Genomic DNA, 17,195 nt, shown 5'->3' on the forward strand with positions numbered 1-17,195 from the left:
TTCAGCACCATCTGCATTCCCGTTTCATCCCCCCCAGATCGTGCACACCTGCGCCGCCAGGATGCCGGGTTTCGACTTCTCCAATTACAACCGCAACGCGGCCCTCCACGCCAGGGGCGTCCCCCTCCCCAAAGCTACCAGCACCGGTACAACAATTGTTGGCTGTATTTACGATAATGGCGTTGTGGTATGGTTCCGATGATTTCCAGGCTGTGTAGCCGTCCAGCGCTGACTAGTACGGGGGGATGGACAGATTGCCGCAGATACCAGAGCTACCAGCGGTCCTATAGTAGCAGACAAGGTATGGACAGCACGCTTTTTGAGGGGTTATGGGTTTGTTTTGAAGCTGACACGGATCCGATGGTAGAACTGCGAGAAACTACACTACATCTCGCCGAAGATCTGGTGTGCTGGCGCCGGTACAGCCGCCGACACCGAATTCACCACCGCCCTCATCAGCTCCAACGTCGAACTGCATTCCCTATCGACGGGCCGCGATCCGCGCGTCATCACCTGCATGACGATGCTCAAGCAGCACCTGTTCCGGTACCAGGGTCACATCGGCGCGTACCTGGTGGTTGCTGGCGTGGACCCGACCGGCGTGGGTTTGTTCACTGTTCACGCGCACGGCTCAACAGACAAGCTGCCGTACGTGACCATGGGCTCGGGCTCACTGGCGGCGATGTCGGTGTTCGAGTCGATGTGGCGGCCCAACCTGGACCGCGAGGGGGCCATCGCGCTCTGCTCCGAGGCCATCAAGGCGGGTATCTTCAACGACTTGGGGTCCGGCAGCAATGTCGACGTGTGCGTTATCTCGAAGGATAAGCCCACCGAGCTACTGCGCAACTACATGAAGCCCAATGAGCGCGGCCTCAAGGAGCGCAACTACCGCTTCCCCAAGGGCACCACCGCGTGGCTGAACCAGAAGATCATCAGCAAGGAGGATATGAAGAATTATGTGACCATCGAAAACTTGTCGGGCAGTGACGAGCTGGCGACTGGGGAGAAGATGGAGGTGGATTCTTAAGCTACGTTCGGGCTGATCTGTTTCACTGCTATATTGTACGATGGTAACCAATGCGGCTGTGGTTGGCTTCGTTCGTGGAGTTTGTGCCGGGGTTTCAAGTATCATCAAGGACACACCTAGAACACACGAAATCAAGACAAGATTGATTTGATGAAGAAAAATTGTAATTTGGGTATCTCTATATACTACGCGGCCTTTCCCATTTATTAAGTGCGCGCCACCATTGCCGGTCGGACATTATACCTGGCTTCGCGGCCTTGCGAGCAGCCTTCCTGCTCTTGTCGGCGAGAATCGCGTTGATAGAAGCAGGACACTCAAGTCCGATTTGAGAAGGCGGATTAGGGTGTCCAAGCAGATCAGGCCATTCGAACTTCGAGATGGCTTTCATGATGTACTCGTACTGCGTAGGCACAACGGACCGTCCCTCTCGACGATACCGCACCACCCCAGCATGATACATAGCCCGCACAAACGACGGATACACTGGTGCACCACACTTGCGCAGATAAGCGTACAGCCAGCGGATAAGATGGAACGAGCGCGACGGCTTCAGCTGCTCGGAGCAGGAAAACGCAATAGCCAGTTGGTGGATGAAGTCCACCGCAGCGCGCGGATCGGGGTAATGGCTAGAGCGGGGACCCGGATGGTATCGCACGAGAGCCTTTTCTCCCGGATCGACGATGGGCAGCCAAGCCTTGTGGAGGGACATTTTCAACGGGGTGTGTATGTCGAGAAGCCGGGTGAGGATCCAGACGCTCTCCGAGTCTCCTGCTCTGGCCAGACGCAGGCACTCTTCCACAGACGCAGAACTGGTGAGATCTATGTGACGGACCATTTGTTCAAAGGCACCGTAGAAAATGTTCCGGACCCCGTTGTAAGCTACCTGGTTATTCCAGACATCGTTCAAAGAGATCTGAGAGGTTTCCAGCAGCTCGAGGGTTTTGCGATTGGCTTTGTTAACCAGTTTTCCCAGCTTGAGATCGACAGCCAACAATAGAAGGCTATTGTAAGGAAGCTCTAGATCGAGAATTCCACGCATCAAGTCTGAGAGGAAAGACCCATCACTTTGGGTTGTCGCGGTCTCATAGAGGTTGAACAGCAACATGATTGGCATGTCTGTGATTCGGGTGCTTTGGTTGTACATGGCCCCAACCGACTGACATAAGGTCCGTAAAACCCAAAGGCGCATGATGATCTGATGCTGTGCCGATAGATCGGACGTGCTGGAAGCCGGCTTCTCTCCAAGCCCATCGGTGTAGGCATCGGGGAGATCCAGCCAGACATGTGAACTCGCAATGTTCGAAACGTTTGGCACATTCAACAAGCAATCCCTCCACCGCTCGAGCAGTTGATTCCGGTGAGTCTTGTCCTTGGATGACATCAAGGATTTGGTCACTTCAATGAGACACTTGGCTGCGGAGTCCGTGTCCAATTGGGTAAGCAGGTTGCTAGGATATCGTAGACCCGTATCTGTATCGAGCGGCCCCATGACCTCCAGCCAGCTTTTGATCAAGGTTGAGGCCCAGCGACTATCCGAATCGGGGGTATGCGTAGCAATGATTATTTCCTCAGCAAAGTAAAAAGTGCGCGTCTTGAGGAGTTGTCCTAGCCAGGCATCCACAACTTTCGTGTCCAGGTCACGATACCCAAGAACGTTGCATCGTCCGATTGCTGTCCACATTGCGCGGTAGTGTTTTCGAAGCGTCTTGGGATACCAGTCCCCCAGCCTGTTGTTCCCCTCGATGATGGTTTTTGGTACAGTCTTGACGATGAGACAGAGTTCATCAGTCGGGATTAACCCCAGCTCCAGAGCACGGTTAATGGTGCCGAAAAACGCAGTTTGCTTAGAGCGTTTCGTTTTGGTTCGTGTGAAGGGTTCCATGGCCGCAAGGAAATTTCCAGAGCCACAAGTGTTCAAAAAAGGGTCCTGCAGAAATGCAATGGCTTCTGTTATGTCGGAACGCTGGCGCAATTTCTCGAATATCTGCCGGCTATACCGTGGCTCCCGCTGCAGATCAATTCGCACTCGACGGACAAAATCCCTGACATCCTCAATCCCCCACTTCTCTTTTTCCAGAAATTGATCCAGGAGCGCACTGCGCGTGGCTGTTCTAGCATCAAAGGAATTCGACGACTGATGGTCTGGCGCATGGGATTCGCGGATGTCGGGATTCTGCCCGTAAAAAGGGAAAGGAGCCTCGGGGGTATCTAGTGAATAATCGACGAGGTTTTCTGGGCCTGTTAGATCAAGAAAAGCTCATCTTCTGGCCCGCACATACCTTGAGGTTCCAATTGCGCTCTCTGCCACGGATGGTCCGTCCACTTCATATGCTCCCTCCCATTGCGACCAAACAGGCACGCAAGATCGTCCGCTGATCCACCGCCCATGCTCGCGAGAACAGTGTTCCGCCGCTTCGCAAGGCGCCTTCGTGCCTCAAGGGGCCCGGGAACGTAACTGCCATGTCGTCGCTGACCGTTCACGAAGCGACGGAAGGTCGCGGCGAGCAAATCATCACTGATCCACAGGTGGTCGAGAATCTGCGCGGGGGTGGCTTTAGAGCATGCCGGTAGGCATGTCTACCAAATGACATGAGGACAATGTTGGCATACGTGAGCCAATTGAGGGTTGCAAATGTCGCAGCGGTGGTTGGTGAAAGCCCGAAGCTTCAGGGTTAGGCGGCCTTGGCGGTGACTAAGCAGGATTATATAAGCCCGATGACCATTGGGGCCAACTATACGGAAGTAAACAATGAGCAATAATCAATGAGAAAATACTAGTAGTAAATAAAAGTAAGGTATGCTGGTCAAGGTACAGAAGAAAGAAAGGAAAGTGCAAATGCAATCCCCCCCCGCGCCTATGCAATGCTCGCAAAGTCATGGTCGTTCGTCAATGGTATCTCTCATGCGAATCGTCTCGGCGATATCGAACGATGGGTAAAAATCAGCGTGACGAGGGCGCTGGAGAGGGCGTTTCGTTGGAAAGGGGCTTTCGTCCGGTGACCACATAGTAGTCCATATAGGCGTGCACACTGCGGTTCTGGATACTCTTCCTCACATCGACAAGGAAGACTTCGATTTCCGGTTTCGACCAGCCTAGTGCAGTAAAGGGCTTGTATGACCATCCTGAAAGGGCCTCGAGCCAGTTACTCTCGCTCCACGACCCTATCCGTTTCAGACGGTCGTCGGTGTGCCAAGGATTGGTGGGCACTTTGTAGACACGCTGCTGGACATCCACAAAACCCGTTTCTTTCATCCACTTCTCGATGCGGTGTGCTATTCGGAATTGCCGCGGTGGATCGGAATCCTGGCTTGAGCGCATGTTGAGATCGAACCAGTCATGTAGAGCAAAGGCGCTGTAGCCGTCAGGGTTTTCGGGAGGCATGGTGTTGTCATCGCATTTTGGCTTGGGGTCCATCTCCTGGCATTCGATGTAAGCCCCGGGTTTGAGGTATTTGTAGGATTGTCGAAGGAAGTTCTTGAATGAGGGCATTGCGCCTGTCATGTGAGAAGTATGGATGAAGTCGAAATGGTTTTTGTCCCAAAGCCACTCTTCCTCGGTAGCATCATCAACGAGGAAATGGACGTTCTCGGGCACTTCTGTTGGCTGCACCGGCGAGAGGTCTGTTCCTGTAATTTCAGCCTTTGGAAACAAAGCCGCTGCAAAAAGAAAAAGAAATTGTGAGTATACTAGTACTACTTTGGGAGGAAAATGGTAACATACCCATTTCGATTGGCCATATTCCAGAGCCTGTGCCAACGTCGAGAATGTGCTTTGGCTTGTCAAGCGGGACATGATATAAGTTGCCATTTTGTATCATTTTAAACATGTGGTGCTGCATATCTAGACGATCCAGCTCTTGCTCGTCGTTGGGGTAGAGATAGGCTACATGTCCAGTCAGCCATACTGGTCAGCAGACCAAAAGAACGCAAAACGTACCCCCTTCATGGTACCTGTGATACCGTCTTCCGTTTTCAATAGGGTAGTCCGTCACACTGTCAGTCAGTGACTGCGTGTCACTATTGGCACCCAGTCAGTCATGGCTATTCTTCATCGCCGTTGGGGCAGCATTACCAGTCACGGCCAGGGTCCTGCATATCACTACATTAGCATATCTGAGTGGCAAAGTTATGGGGAATATGCACAGGGCATGCGGGATAATAGTATAAGAAAGTGCTTACCGGCGGTCTCGAAACCATCCTGACGCCTCGAGTTGCACCCAGCGGGCCAAATTTAAGGAGGGCGCAATGAGACAGTCAACGGATGCTGATCTTGTAGCAAAGAAGACGTGAACTGCGAGATGAAGTAGTTTAGAAGCTGCATCCTAACAATGGAGTATGGCCCCCGGGAAAAAGTCAAGAGAAGATTACCTAGTTCATGGAGAGGACCAGATCATCTGGCAGTAACACCCCATTTCATGGCCCAATCCGAACGACCATGTCTTATTCAAATCGAGTCAAAATTAAAGATAGCAGGGATGGTGGTGGCGGAATGAAAACCTCTGCTGTAGTTCGTCCCTTGAGCCCGACAGCTTGGGTTAAGTTATAATTTGGCAGGACGGGAAGGCGATCCGGACAACTACCCAAGAAGAGAGATCGACAACCGGGAGTCCTTTTTCATAAATCTATAGCCGGGGCGTCTAAGGTGGTGGTCGGGGTGGAGTCCCCCATGTGCATGCATGGACGGGGGGACAAGGTTGAAGCCAGTCGATGAGAGCGGTTCGGGCGGACACGCAATAATCCAAATTTCAATGCGCGGGTCGATCAAAAGGGGGTCTGACCTTGCTAGGTGAATATTAGTGATTATTTTTTTAGGCTTGGCTTGGAAGGAGGGGCAAGGTCAAGTATGATCCGCACGGGGTCCTGGTGTCTTCAGTGCGGAGCCGGAGAGAATTACAGAATTACTGTACAAAAAAAAGTATTGAACGAACAAACCCTGTCCTATTTTTTTGTTTTCTGTTTTTCGCCTACGAATCATAGTCGATCAATTCGTCCGCCGACGTTCGTGATTGGCATTCATTTCATCCATAAATCCGATGTGGGCGTTCCAGGGCAGCGGGAGTATTGCGCCCGAACAGTTGGGGGAACCTGGTGCAGTTCAGTGGACTCCTTTTTCGCCCCGAAATAATGAATCTGGTTTGAATCCTGTTGACACTGAATGCCAATGCGCCATGCCGTCATGCACCAGCGCCCCTTTCAGAGAGTCCTCGCCCACAAAAATGATCTACAATGGGCTGTCGGACCCATCCTGTTGGGAAATCCCGACCGAGCGGCGGGCCGCTTCATCCTTTCTGCTGGGACTTGCTTGTTTTATTCTTGACTAGACTGGTCCGACGAGAAAGATAGCTGCAGGGTCATCCCCGGGTGGGAAGCAACCCTTACTTTCCAGTTTCTCTGGGGTATTCGGCGCAACTTCGGGGTGTAATAATACTAGATTAGTTGAGCGCAAGCGAAGTAATAGTTGTTTTAACAAGTGCTGGCTGATCGACCACTGAGTTTTCCCCTTCGGCCCCACAGGATGGCCGAAGTAGTGGGCGCAGCTGCCACCGGAACCCACTCACACAAGAGGCACGTACATAATAAATACACAAGACGCCGGCTGCTTTTCATTCTCCGGGCGCCAAGGAAATTCTGGTAAGTGGACAGACAGTACGTAACGGGGTCCCCGATGCATCTCATCCAAGAAGGGACTGTCGCCAACGCTGAAACAGTTTACACTTCGAGTGCCTAGGGTTCAGGACGGCGGAAGGGAAAAGACTCCTGCCATTTCCAGGCCGTGCCTGCGCCAAATGAGTGATCGGTCAGACATAGCGTGGCACCGGAATCCGACCTGTGGCGCAACGCCCCTGCAAATGCCTCGCCTGCGAACGGTTTACGGTTAGGGCAGTATGATACTGTGCAATCCCCCAAAGTCAAAAACCTGCCTAATCGACCGCCGGAAAGAACTCGGTGCAATCAGGAGCCAGGATCGTGGAACACTATGGAACCTGGAAACGTAGGACGGACCTGTACCCGTCCTGCCTGTACTGCGTATACGCGCACCAAAATCCACGATCCAGAAAATAATAATAATGCATGACGATTCTCTTCGCGCTCGCCAGGGACTCCACTCTAGTCGTCCCTGAACAATCGTCTTGTGTGTCCTCTGTCTCGTGCACGCAATTATTGCAACCGTCGATCCGAGCTGGCAAAGCACTATCCAGAACGGATCGACGGAGCGCTCCGCGATTGGTGGTGGACAGCAGCCCGTCCCACATGTCGCGTTGCATCCCCGCGGCTTTTTCCTTCCCTTTCGGCTCTTTCGCACGCATACACTCGGTGTACTCCGACATTAGGCTACTCGAGACAAAGCAGAAATTGAAATAGAATACATAATAATAATAATGAAGATGGCAGACAACTTTGTAGACAATGACGCCAAAAATAACACCCCCGTGATTTTATTGACAATCGGACGAGTCAGAATAGTTGGGTCGACCCGGCTGCTAGGAAAGTATCGGGTCCCAAAGTATCGGGAACGCCGGCGCGAGAGCCAAACCCTGTACGCTTGGGGTGCTTCCAGAATGGTGGGTGCTTCCAGAAGGGTATGAAGAGCGCAGAAAATGGTCATTCTATACATAACAAACTTGTCGCGGACCGGTGCATAGGCAAGTCGCTTCGACCACGGAACAAAGACAGTCTGGCCAAGCAAGCTGGCGGAGCGTGTCCTAGAAAGGCATGGATTCCAGGCACTACTGTATCGTCTCCGACCGTAGACTCGGAAAGATTTGGGATAGTGAAACCGGGCCAAACCGAAATTGGCTCATCTACAGTCGAGAAGCAAGTGATTTTAGACATGCATATGGAGGATCCCAGCGGGAGGGCTCCTCCCGACTCCGAATGGATTTAAAAATGCCGAGCCATGTTACACTGACCGTCAAGGTCTCGACGATCAGATATGCCCTGCAGGACGCGTGTTGAGGAGGCTGAGAGACTGTGTGATGATGTACTGCAAAGTGGTCGGTGCGACAGCCGCATGTATCCTCCTGTTCAGTAGGCATTGGACGGAAGTATGTAGAATATACAATATTTGTTTAGTAACCCAACGATATTTCTGTCTCAGTTACTCCTTTATTCTTCTGTCCCGTTTCGGACCTCATCTGAAAGCCGCTGGCTAGCTCAGCGCTATTCGCAACAACTCAAATCAGCGCCCTTCCAGGATTCTCGTGTTCGGCTCTGCCTATTTCGGGTTCACGCATTGTCGCTCCCTACCGAATACCAGACTGGTCTACATCTATTCGCCGAAGACCTGGCCAGGCAACGCGCTTGCAGATGAAAGTTCGGCTTTGCTGACATTGACAAATTCTGATTCTCCACCAACAGCCCTTTGTGCCGCCACTGACTGGGGTATGTTTGGACCATCCGCCAAACAGAGTTCGTGTCTGAAAGCGCTAGAAATGAGTTGAATTGCATCACCAACAACCCAATCCAGATTTTGGGAAGGTGTTCGAATCATTTGTCATTGCGATTTGCGTAACTATGTGAATGCGGGGTGATGTTTGATCATCCTGATCGTCTCCGGAGGCCCACCCGCTGAACCTGTTAGTAGAAGTCAAACAGCTGGCGGTGTATGCGCAAAGACAGAAAAGGTATGTATTTGGAATTTTGCCGGGGTAAGATATTAACCCCTCGCTGGCAGAGACCCCTGCGGACTGGTGATCAGCACCAATCGGAAGCGGAGTTGTATGGGTGCAGACTGTCAACTGCAAGCCCTGTAAATCGAACTACTGCCTCTCGAACATCGCTAATGCGTAAGTACCAATGATATCGCCCGGTTACGAGAGCAGCTAGGAGGGACTATGATTCTACCTTTTTCCTATGACGGATAGCTTCGGGGCTAAGAAAATGGCGGCGCTGTGAAATCCTCGGTTATTTGTCATTCTTGGTCCTCAAATTGTTTTTTCTTACTCCCAAACACAGCTAACATCAATACCTGCGCAAGACGCCCGTTCAGCAAGCCACCGTGTGATTCTATTCCCCCCCATGAGGCGCCCCAGTACTCCAGACAGGTCAAACCAGCAAGTTCAAGCGGCAGACAGAATCCTCTCGACCGAGGCGACATTGCCCTCCATTGGTTGAACTTTATCCGTCCTGTCAAACCCATCAGAAATCAGGAAGAAAGACGCAGGTCAGGGTGTGGTCGTAAATGCGGCCCTCATACCTGGTTTGGATCCGAATGTCTGTCTGGACTCTGGCGATACCTTGCTGATGGATGAAAGTGTGTGCGAAGCCAATTAACTGTACCACCTGGTCCCAAGGTCCTTCTGTGCATGAACAGTCAGATCACGGGATCTAGGTGTAGCGAGACTCTTGGGGAAATATACCAATTGTCGTTCCCGTGGCATGCATCTGAAACTTCAGGCCGGACTGCTGGACCAGGCGCTGGACATCGGCGATTTGTTGAGAAAATGATGCATTCTGGGATCCAATCTGCCGGATTCTTCAGCATTCTTGGTCAATGTTCCATCTTCTACAGGATAGACAGACCGGGATCAGTGAGAAGTCGGCTGTACACCTGGAAGGTGTCGCCAGAGCCGGGTTGGTATAGGCCATGGCCATGCTATCTATTTAACCAGAGGTAGGGTCACTTGGCAGATATACAATTGTAAAAGAGCGAAGACGCAGAGAATACTTCCAGATCTGACATGGAAGTGACTACATTGTGACGTTCGTTGGTGGAAACCTATCGATGGAAACCGAATGCATTTGGCCACCGAGTCCATACTGTTTATTTGCTGATGGAAACTGCAATCAGAAGCACAGTCGGTGTTTATGATACTAGCACAAACTCTCTTCGAGCGTCCTTCCACGCCTCTGCAGAGGCGCACTGCCCGGTACATAGATGTCCTTGAACAAAACACCAAGTCTAGGTTCCGGGACAGGCATCTGCTCAGCTTGTTGAACCTCATGTTTGACCACTTTTCGTACTTCTCTATCAATATTCTTCGCCTCGTCTTCCGTGATGATATCCCAGTGAACTAATTTCGTCTTCAGGTTGGTAATTGGGTCGTTGGCCCGTTCAGCCTTCAGCTCTTCGCGGCCCCGATAAGCCACGCCTGGATCAGAGATAGAGTGGCCAGCGTATCGATATGTGACAAATTCATAAACAAGGGGACCATTACCCGCCTTCACATAGTCACGGCCGTGTCTGACGGCTGACATGACAGCCAGTACGTCCATTCCATCTACCCGAAGGCCGGGTATGTATTGGCCGCGTTTGTAGTACTCTGTCATGGCGGAGGCTCTTTCGGCGGAAGTTCCCATTCCGTATTTGTTGTCTGTTCGTGTCATATTAGCCCGTCACAGGATACAATGGAATATGCAAGATAAACTTACTTTCGCAGCAAAATATCACGGGCATATTCCACAGCTTCGCCATATTGAACGCCTCATGTACTTGACCTTGATTTGCCGCTCCATCGCCATATACATTCATGGTGACATTGGTCGTGTCGTTGTATTGCTGGGCAAATGCAATGCCAGCTCCCAGAGGCACATTGGCACCCACGATGCCATTTCCTCCGTAGAAGCTTTTGGCGTACATGTGCATCGACCCGCCTTTGCCATGTGCGATGCCATCGCGCCGGCCCAGCAGCTCTCCGATGATTGACCTGATCGTCCCCCCGCGCATCAAAGTAAAACCGTGGGCACGATATGCTGTAATCACTTGGTCTTCTTTGCTGATGGCGTGTTCTATACCTACTGAAACAGCTTCTTGTCCGGTTGACAGGTGACAAAATCCTCGGATCTTTCTCTCCTTGTACAACTGGTCGGCGGCCAATTCCAGGCGCCTGTAACCGTTTAGCTGTAGTTAAATATATCATTTCTCACTACTTACCTGACCTTTGTCATGTCATAATACAGCTGCTTCAATTGATTCTTGGTGGTTTCGATGGAGTATGGGGGCGGGTCGAAATTGTATGTCTCGAAGCACTTCTCTGGTATAGGGACAGAGAATGGCTTGTTATTTTCCTAGAAGAAGTTTAGTTTGAGTCATGTCTGCTTCAAAGAAAGTCAACTAACCGCTGGAATGTCTTCCAGGCTTGCTATTTGAGCAAGTCCTCGAGAGCTCTGTGACCGGTGCGATGAAAGAGTCGGGAGGATGGGCTCGCCTACCCGAGAAAGAAAGAATCTTCCTCGACTCAAAAACATGTTAGTACTAGATTGATTTCAGAGGTATCATATATCTTCTAAGTCGATTTCCTACGGTGAGGTATTTGTAACTTTGTTTCTCGTGATCTGTTGTGACGCAATCATGAACTCATAGGTAAAGAATTTCCAGCCGAGATAGTAAAGTGCAACGATGCAGGGAAACCACGTTTGAAGCACGGCAATCCTCAGCAATACAGTATTGTTCTGCTGGCTCAAAGAGGCACATTAACTTTGGTTCACTGGTTATATAGAACCATGCTGTGACGATGTACGCTATATGTCGTATCTAACAAGGAGTGTAGATACCAGCCAATATAAACTAGAGACTATGCATTCTCTCATGTTTCAATATCCTAGCCATGCCAATCATAATGCACGTTCATCAAACACACTGCCTAATCGGGTTATATAGGCTGACCTGCTCGGATCAACCGATTATCCGACCCCGATGACGCATCCCACCAGAGAGACAAGATCAACAATTGTGCTGCACAACGTCTCGGCTTCTTATTCATAGATCAAGTTTGCATCTTTTTGGTTTTGTTCATCTATCCACTGTCATTCATATGGTGTGACCTTGAAGGATATCGCAACACAATCTCCATCAGCAAAACTGCTTCCAGCGCGTCTCACCCCACGCGTAGCACCTGCACTGGCCTGAAAGCAAAGAGAGTGAGACTGCCTCATGCACTTCAAGAATTCAGCCTGCCATGGCGCGTCATACCCCAGCCGGCTCCGGTCGGAGTAGGGCATCGCGTGGCCGTGGCCCTTCTCGAAAGCGTGACAGAGATGATGATGAAGAGCTCCCCGACGTCTACCAGGAGATGCTGCAGGAGGCGGAAACGCGAGATCCTGCCCAGTTTTCTTCTGATCGGCCGATCAAAAGACGCAGGGCTGGAGACATAAAGGCCATACCTGTTGATCAAGGACGTATCCGGGCAGAAGCCGACGATCAACCAATTCAGACCATCTATGACTCTTCTACAGCGGATGAATCAGACGTGGAATGGGAAGATGTTGACATCACACAACATAGGGCAAGCTTGCCCAGTCCGATCTCAGCAGCTCATGGCGGCGAGGACACACTCCAAATTACTTTCGATCAAGGCTCTGGTAAGCCAAAGAAGAGCATTCAGCGGCGAAAGCCAGTCTCTGCAGCCGAAAGGAAAATTCGATTGGATATACATAAAGTTCATATTCTTTGCCTGCTAGCCCATGTCCATTTGCGCAATCTCTGGTGTAACGACCGGGAATTACAGGTACGTCATAACTTCTCAGACCTCAATTATAGTCTGTAACCCATTGATAGGGATTCCTTTCCAAAATGCTTCCCAAGAATGTGAAGAATTTGCTGCACCCAAGCGAAGACAAAGCGCAGTACCTCAGGTCTACCACATTCATGGATGGGCTGAATCAAGCTGGCGATATCTTTAGTCGAAGGTTTCGAGTCACAAAGCCGGGTTTGAAGCGTGCCCATTGGGCCGAGAGTCAAGATCAGTTGAAGCAGAAATTGGTATGTCTCTTTCCGACCTCCTTTTCAGAAAAGCTTCTCTGACAATGAACAGGAATCTATCATGTCCGACGCTGAGGTGTTTCTGTCAAAAGCAGACTTCATAAGTCAGGCCAAGGCCTTAGAGGGCTCTCGAGATTTTGGGGCTCAGTTGTTCTGTGCCCTACTACGATCTGCAGGCGTTGAGACGAGGCTTGTTTGCTCCCTCCAACCTCTGCCGTTCTCCGGCACTGTCAAGGATATGACCCCCGTGAAGACAGATCGAAAGTACATCGTGATATCCTCCGACGACCACGAAACGTCCACGGATGAGCATATCCGCCCGGGCAATTCTCCAACTCCTTCTCGAGCTCGCCGAATTGGACAGCCCCAGTTCACTCCGTCAAGACCATCTCAGCCATCTGCACGCTCCGGTTTGTGGCGTTTGTCACCGATTACTCTGTGTAGTTTTGGCAAAGCTAATATTCATAGGTCCTCGCCCGAATCTTCGAGAGTCCTCGTGCCCTGTGTTCTGGGTGGAAGCCTTCAATGAAGCCGTGCAAAAGTGGTTCCCGATCGATCCTATAGTAACCAAGTCACTCGCAAAGGCTGTCAAATTCGAACCTCCCGCCAGTGATCCGTACAACTTCTTGAGCTACGTGGTTGCCTTTGATGACGACGCTTCTGTCGTAGATGTCACTCAACGATACACCAAGGCTTACAATGCGAAGACCCGCAAATTTCGGGTTGAATCTACCCGCCACGGAGATAGATGGTGGCAGAAGGCGCTGGTCGCCTACGAGAAGCCGTTTTTGCTGGACCGAGACGAAGCCGAGATCAGTGAACTCACATCCAAATCAGCTGCCGAACCTATGCCACGCAATATTCAAGACTTCAAAGATCACCCAATCTATGCGCTTGAGAGACATCTTCGTCGCAACGAAGTCATTCACCCAAAACGCGTTATTGGACATGTCGGTCTCAGCAAAACAACGTCGAACAGTGACCATTTGGATACCGTGTATCGTCGATCTGATGTGCATGTCGTGCGCAGTGCCGACAAGTGGTATCGCCTCGGACGGGATATCAAAGTGGGCGAGCAGCCTCTCAAACGTGTCCCTGCCAGCCGAAGCAAGGCGGGGGTTCTCAGTGATGAAGACGATACCGAGCCCGAAGAGACGGCTTTGTACGCCGGGTTTCAGACTGAGATCTACAAACCGCCGCCAGTTGTCCAAGGAAAGGTCCCCAAGAATGCCTACGGAAATCTCGACATTTATGTTCCAAGTATGATTCCGCCTGGTGCAGTCCACATCAGGCGACCTGAGGCGGCTCGAGCAGCCCGGATTCTTGGAGTCGACTATGCAGATGCGGTGACGGGGTTTGATTTCAGAGGACGTCGCGGGACAGCTGTTTTGCAAGGTGTTATCATTGCGACCGAATACGAGGAGGCTTTGAACGAGGTTCTGAGAAGCATTGAAGATGACCGACTGCATGCCGCGTTCGAAGCCAGATCCGCAGAATCACTTCGTCTCTGGCGACTATTCCTGGCAAAACTCCGAATAGCGGAACGCGTAAAAGCCTACGCAGATGATGATGCACAGTCAGAGATGAGCATTGATGTTGAAGCAGAAGAAGCGGGTGGGGGATTTATCCCCGAACCTGGCCAGCGGCTTGACAGTCGACCCTTGGTGCTTTTGGGAGGAAAGGATTTGGCCCAGCGTGCCGTTCCGCCCATTCCCGAGACCAAAAATGGTCCGGCTTACGCATCGAGCAAAGACTATGAGTTTCCAGGCGGAGGATTCAACCCTGGTGGGCCAATTGACCAAGACTCGACTACAGCGCCTGCTGCCTCAACGAAAAGCCTACCGGCTGGTCTCCAACGGAACAAGGGAACCCGACTCCCACCCCCACCGCGCTATCAATTGGTCGTTGTTCCAAATGATAGTGTCAACAACAGTGGCAATTTGGAACCCGGCATCATATTTGGCAATTTGCCCACAACTCCAGCAGCAGCAGCAGCCGAGCCTAGATACCCCGAAGGGTCATCTGAACAGGCTCCCATCACCGTGGATTCATCAAATGAAGGTTCAAAGTCTGTCAGTGTTGAACTTACATCCAAACCATCTTCTCCAGAGCCGCAACGTCAATCCCCCGTGCCAATGGAACAGGATTCCGACAGTGAGATCGAGAAGGGGTCGTTAATGTCAGAGGATCCCGAGGATGAAGATGCCATTCCTGAATGGCTTGTGTAATTAGTATCTGCATCATGTCGAGTCGGCAATGAAGTCTTGGATGTCCATTTAACTAAATATTTTGTGGGAACTTGTCAATAATAGATCTGCCCTAATCGATATAGATCTCTCTTGGGGCGGTCAGATACTGCCGATGCGCGTCGACGCGGTCAGCCTCAGGCACCAGCACTTAAGCGTCAATTGACTCGGAGCAACATCCATCAACACTTTCAGTGCGGCGCCAAATGCCTGTGTTGACGTTTTACATTCCGGATTGCACACAGCTGTTGCAATGATACCACAGCAGAGTTCTGAACGCCCACCAGAGACCGCTCGCCATCAATTTCGCACACCCAGCAGACCCGCCTCTCACACTGGCTCCATATCTACGACCTCGAAAAGCACTACCTCGAAGCGAGCCCGGTCTCCGGCATCATCAGTGCTCTCGAGAACCCACAAGCGGAGTTCGTTGTCAAACCCCCGGGCCCAGCCCACGCTCACCCAGATCGACTTTGTCACGCAGCCTGAGCCGGATAATGATCAACTCGCATACGTCAATGAACCCATTCCTAGAGATGATACCCAAAACACAGCTGCCTCTACGGTAGACGATGGCTCAGACGACGATCTCGACTATCGCCCGCGGCCGGCTCGACCAGCCCGCGCTGCCAATGAACAAAGTGTCACCCGTAGACCAAGCTCTGGGGTCAATAGCCGAGATGCAGGTCGGAGCGGTGTACGAAAAAGTGCAACCCCAAGGGCAAGTGCAAAGACCAGAGGTGGTCGAAAATCCGCGGAGAAGCCGGGCACGAAACGAGACAAGACCCTCACGCAGATGGACTTTGTACGGCGATACATCACAATCGATGATGACGAGGACGATGCGAATATGCGATACATAGAACCATTCCCGCAGAGGAATGTTGGTCAGGAGGCACAACCTCCTCCATCTGTCGAAGCAGAAACTGAACGTCGTGCGCCTGGACGGGCTTTTCCGGAATGCAAGGGCAGGGTCCATGACGTGGAAGTGGATCTGTCCACAGGAGAGCCTATATCAGAATCAGGTGGTACCCATGAAACAAGTGTCAGTGATGTGCACAACGACGATCCAGCATCTGCGGGTCCGGTTACACCGCAGAAGCCTCGGAGACTCGAGATTCCATCCTCACAGTCACCAGAAAGCCCTGGACTCGCAATCATTACCTCATCCCAATTTCGCAGCGCCACACGTTCTCCTCTAAAACAAAAGACTTTGGACCTTACACAGCAACCCCCGAGCCCATCAAGGAGGAATCTCCTGAACCCCAGTTCTTGCAGGACGAAGGGAGCGATTCACTTGCCAGAAATTTGACGTTTGACTTTCCCAAAGTGTCGAGCTCTCTTCCACCACAACTCCCTACACCTACTAAGGTTAGTTCGGCTGCTCCGTCCACACCCCGAGAGGACGAACCCCGAATTGAACACCCGAAGAGCGAGAGGACCGTGGTTTATGAAACAGACGCGGGGTCCGACTATGGCGACTTTGACGATGACGAAGGCTCCTTGAAAAATGAAGCTGGGATGCCTTCTCAACCAAATGAGCTCTCAAAGGACGATGCAACAACGCAAACAAGCTCAACATCTCAACAGGACGACTCCCAGGAGTATCCTTTGCCCACCATGCCGCCTAATACGGACCGGGACTTCGGTTCGGCGGTCGAACCCTCATCAGATGCTTCGGTCTATTATCAGAGGCTGCATCCAGCTACCCAGTTCCCCCACGAACCTATACCGGCGCTGAATACGCAGAAGCTCTCCGAGCTGTTTTCTCACGAGGGTAGTGCTCGCTACCCGAAAGCTGGCCCACCGCGACCGTCTCCTCCACAACTCCCGGGACCACTGCCACAGACTCAAACCCAAACCCAAACCCAAAGTCAGGATGCAGGGAAAACATCAACTGAAGTCGTGCCCGAATCGTCTCCCATTCGAGGCCAAGAGAACAACATGGACTTGCCCGAACACTTCTTCCAGCGGCCTCCTGCCCCCGACCCCCTGGTGCAAGTTGAATCGTCGCAGGCTGTAGATCGGGGCAGCTCGCGGCCGGGGGTGTTGTCACGGAGCCAGCTGCTGACGTCCAGCGTGATGGAGAGTGTTCCGTTGCCGAATTTCTGGATGGGCAGTCAGGATAGCGTGGGCGAGCCGTACAGTCTGCCGGAGGGATAGTGTATGATTATTAGGAACTTGACGAATAACGAATCGACACCGTTAGCAATTGTCTACT

The 17,195-nt window shown here is 51.6% G+C and overlaps 4 protein-coding genes across 4 annotated transcripts; 2 read left to right on the top strand and 2 right to left on the bottom strand.

Moving 5' to 3' along the window:
- Positions 1–61: 61 nt before the first annotated feature.
- On the top strand, positions 62–1,027 carry pup1 (proteasome core particle subunit beta 2; the record flags this gene model as incomplete). Its single annotated transcript, XM_057194646.1, has 3 exons — positions 62–187; positions 254–301; positions 368–1,027. The coding sequence occupies 3 exons, from the start codon at positions 62–64 to the stop codon at positions 1,025–1,027; spliced, it is 834 nt and encodes a 277-aa protein (XP_057056001.1).
- A 244-nt stretch (positions 1,028–1,271) lies between these two features.
- On the bottom strand, positions 1,272–5,316 carry N7474_003232 (class I SAM-dependent methyltransferase; the record flags this gene model as incomplete). The annotated part of the gene is made up of 8 exons (XM_057194647.1): positions 1,272–3,259; positions 3,307–3,565; positions 3,638–3,719; positions 3,979–4,684; positions 4,749–4,910; positions 4,965–5,044; positions 5,100–5,126; positions 5,207–5,316. Coding segments are annotated over 8 exons (3,414 nt in total), but the record flags the coding sequence as incomplete, so codon positions are not given.
- A 4,525-nt stretch (positions 5,317–9,841) lies between these two features.
- Positions 9,842–11,215, bottom strand: N7474_003233 (putative pyruvate dehydrogenase E1 component alpha subunit; the record flags this gene model as incomplete). Its single annotated transcript, XM_057194648.1, has 4 exons — positions 9,842–10,341; positions 10,400–10,854; positions 10,902–11,035; positions 11,087–11,215. The coding sequence occupies 4 exons, from the start codon at positions 11,213–11,215 to the stop codon at positions 9,842–9,844; spliced, it is 1,218 nt and encodes a 405-aa protein (XP_057056003.1).
- A 710-nt stretch (positions 11,216–11,925) lies between these two features.
- Positions 11,926–17,137, top strand: N7474_003234 (uncharacterized protein; the record flags this gene model as incomplete). Its single annotated transcript, XM_057194649.1, has 6 exons — positions 11,926–12,474; positions 12,525–12,728; positions 12,781–13,138; positions 13,197–14,952; positions 15,170–16,056; positions 16,107–17,137. 6 exons carry the CDS (start codon positions 11,926–11,928, stop codon positions 17,135–17,137), a joined length of 4,785 nt encoding a protein of 1,594 aa, XP_057056004.1.
- Between the last annotated feature and the right edge of the window lie 58 nt (positions 17,138–17,195).

Source organism: Penicillium riverlandense, assembly GCF_028828495.1.
Source record: "Penicillium riverlandense strain IBT 135883 chromosome Unknown utg000002l_segment0_segment0, whole genome shotgun sequence".
Taxonomy (NCBI): domain Eukaryota; kingdom Fungi; phylum Ascomycota; class Eurotiomycetes; order Eurotiales; family Aspergillaceae; genus Penicillium; species Penicillium riverlandense.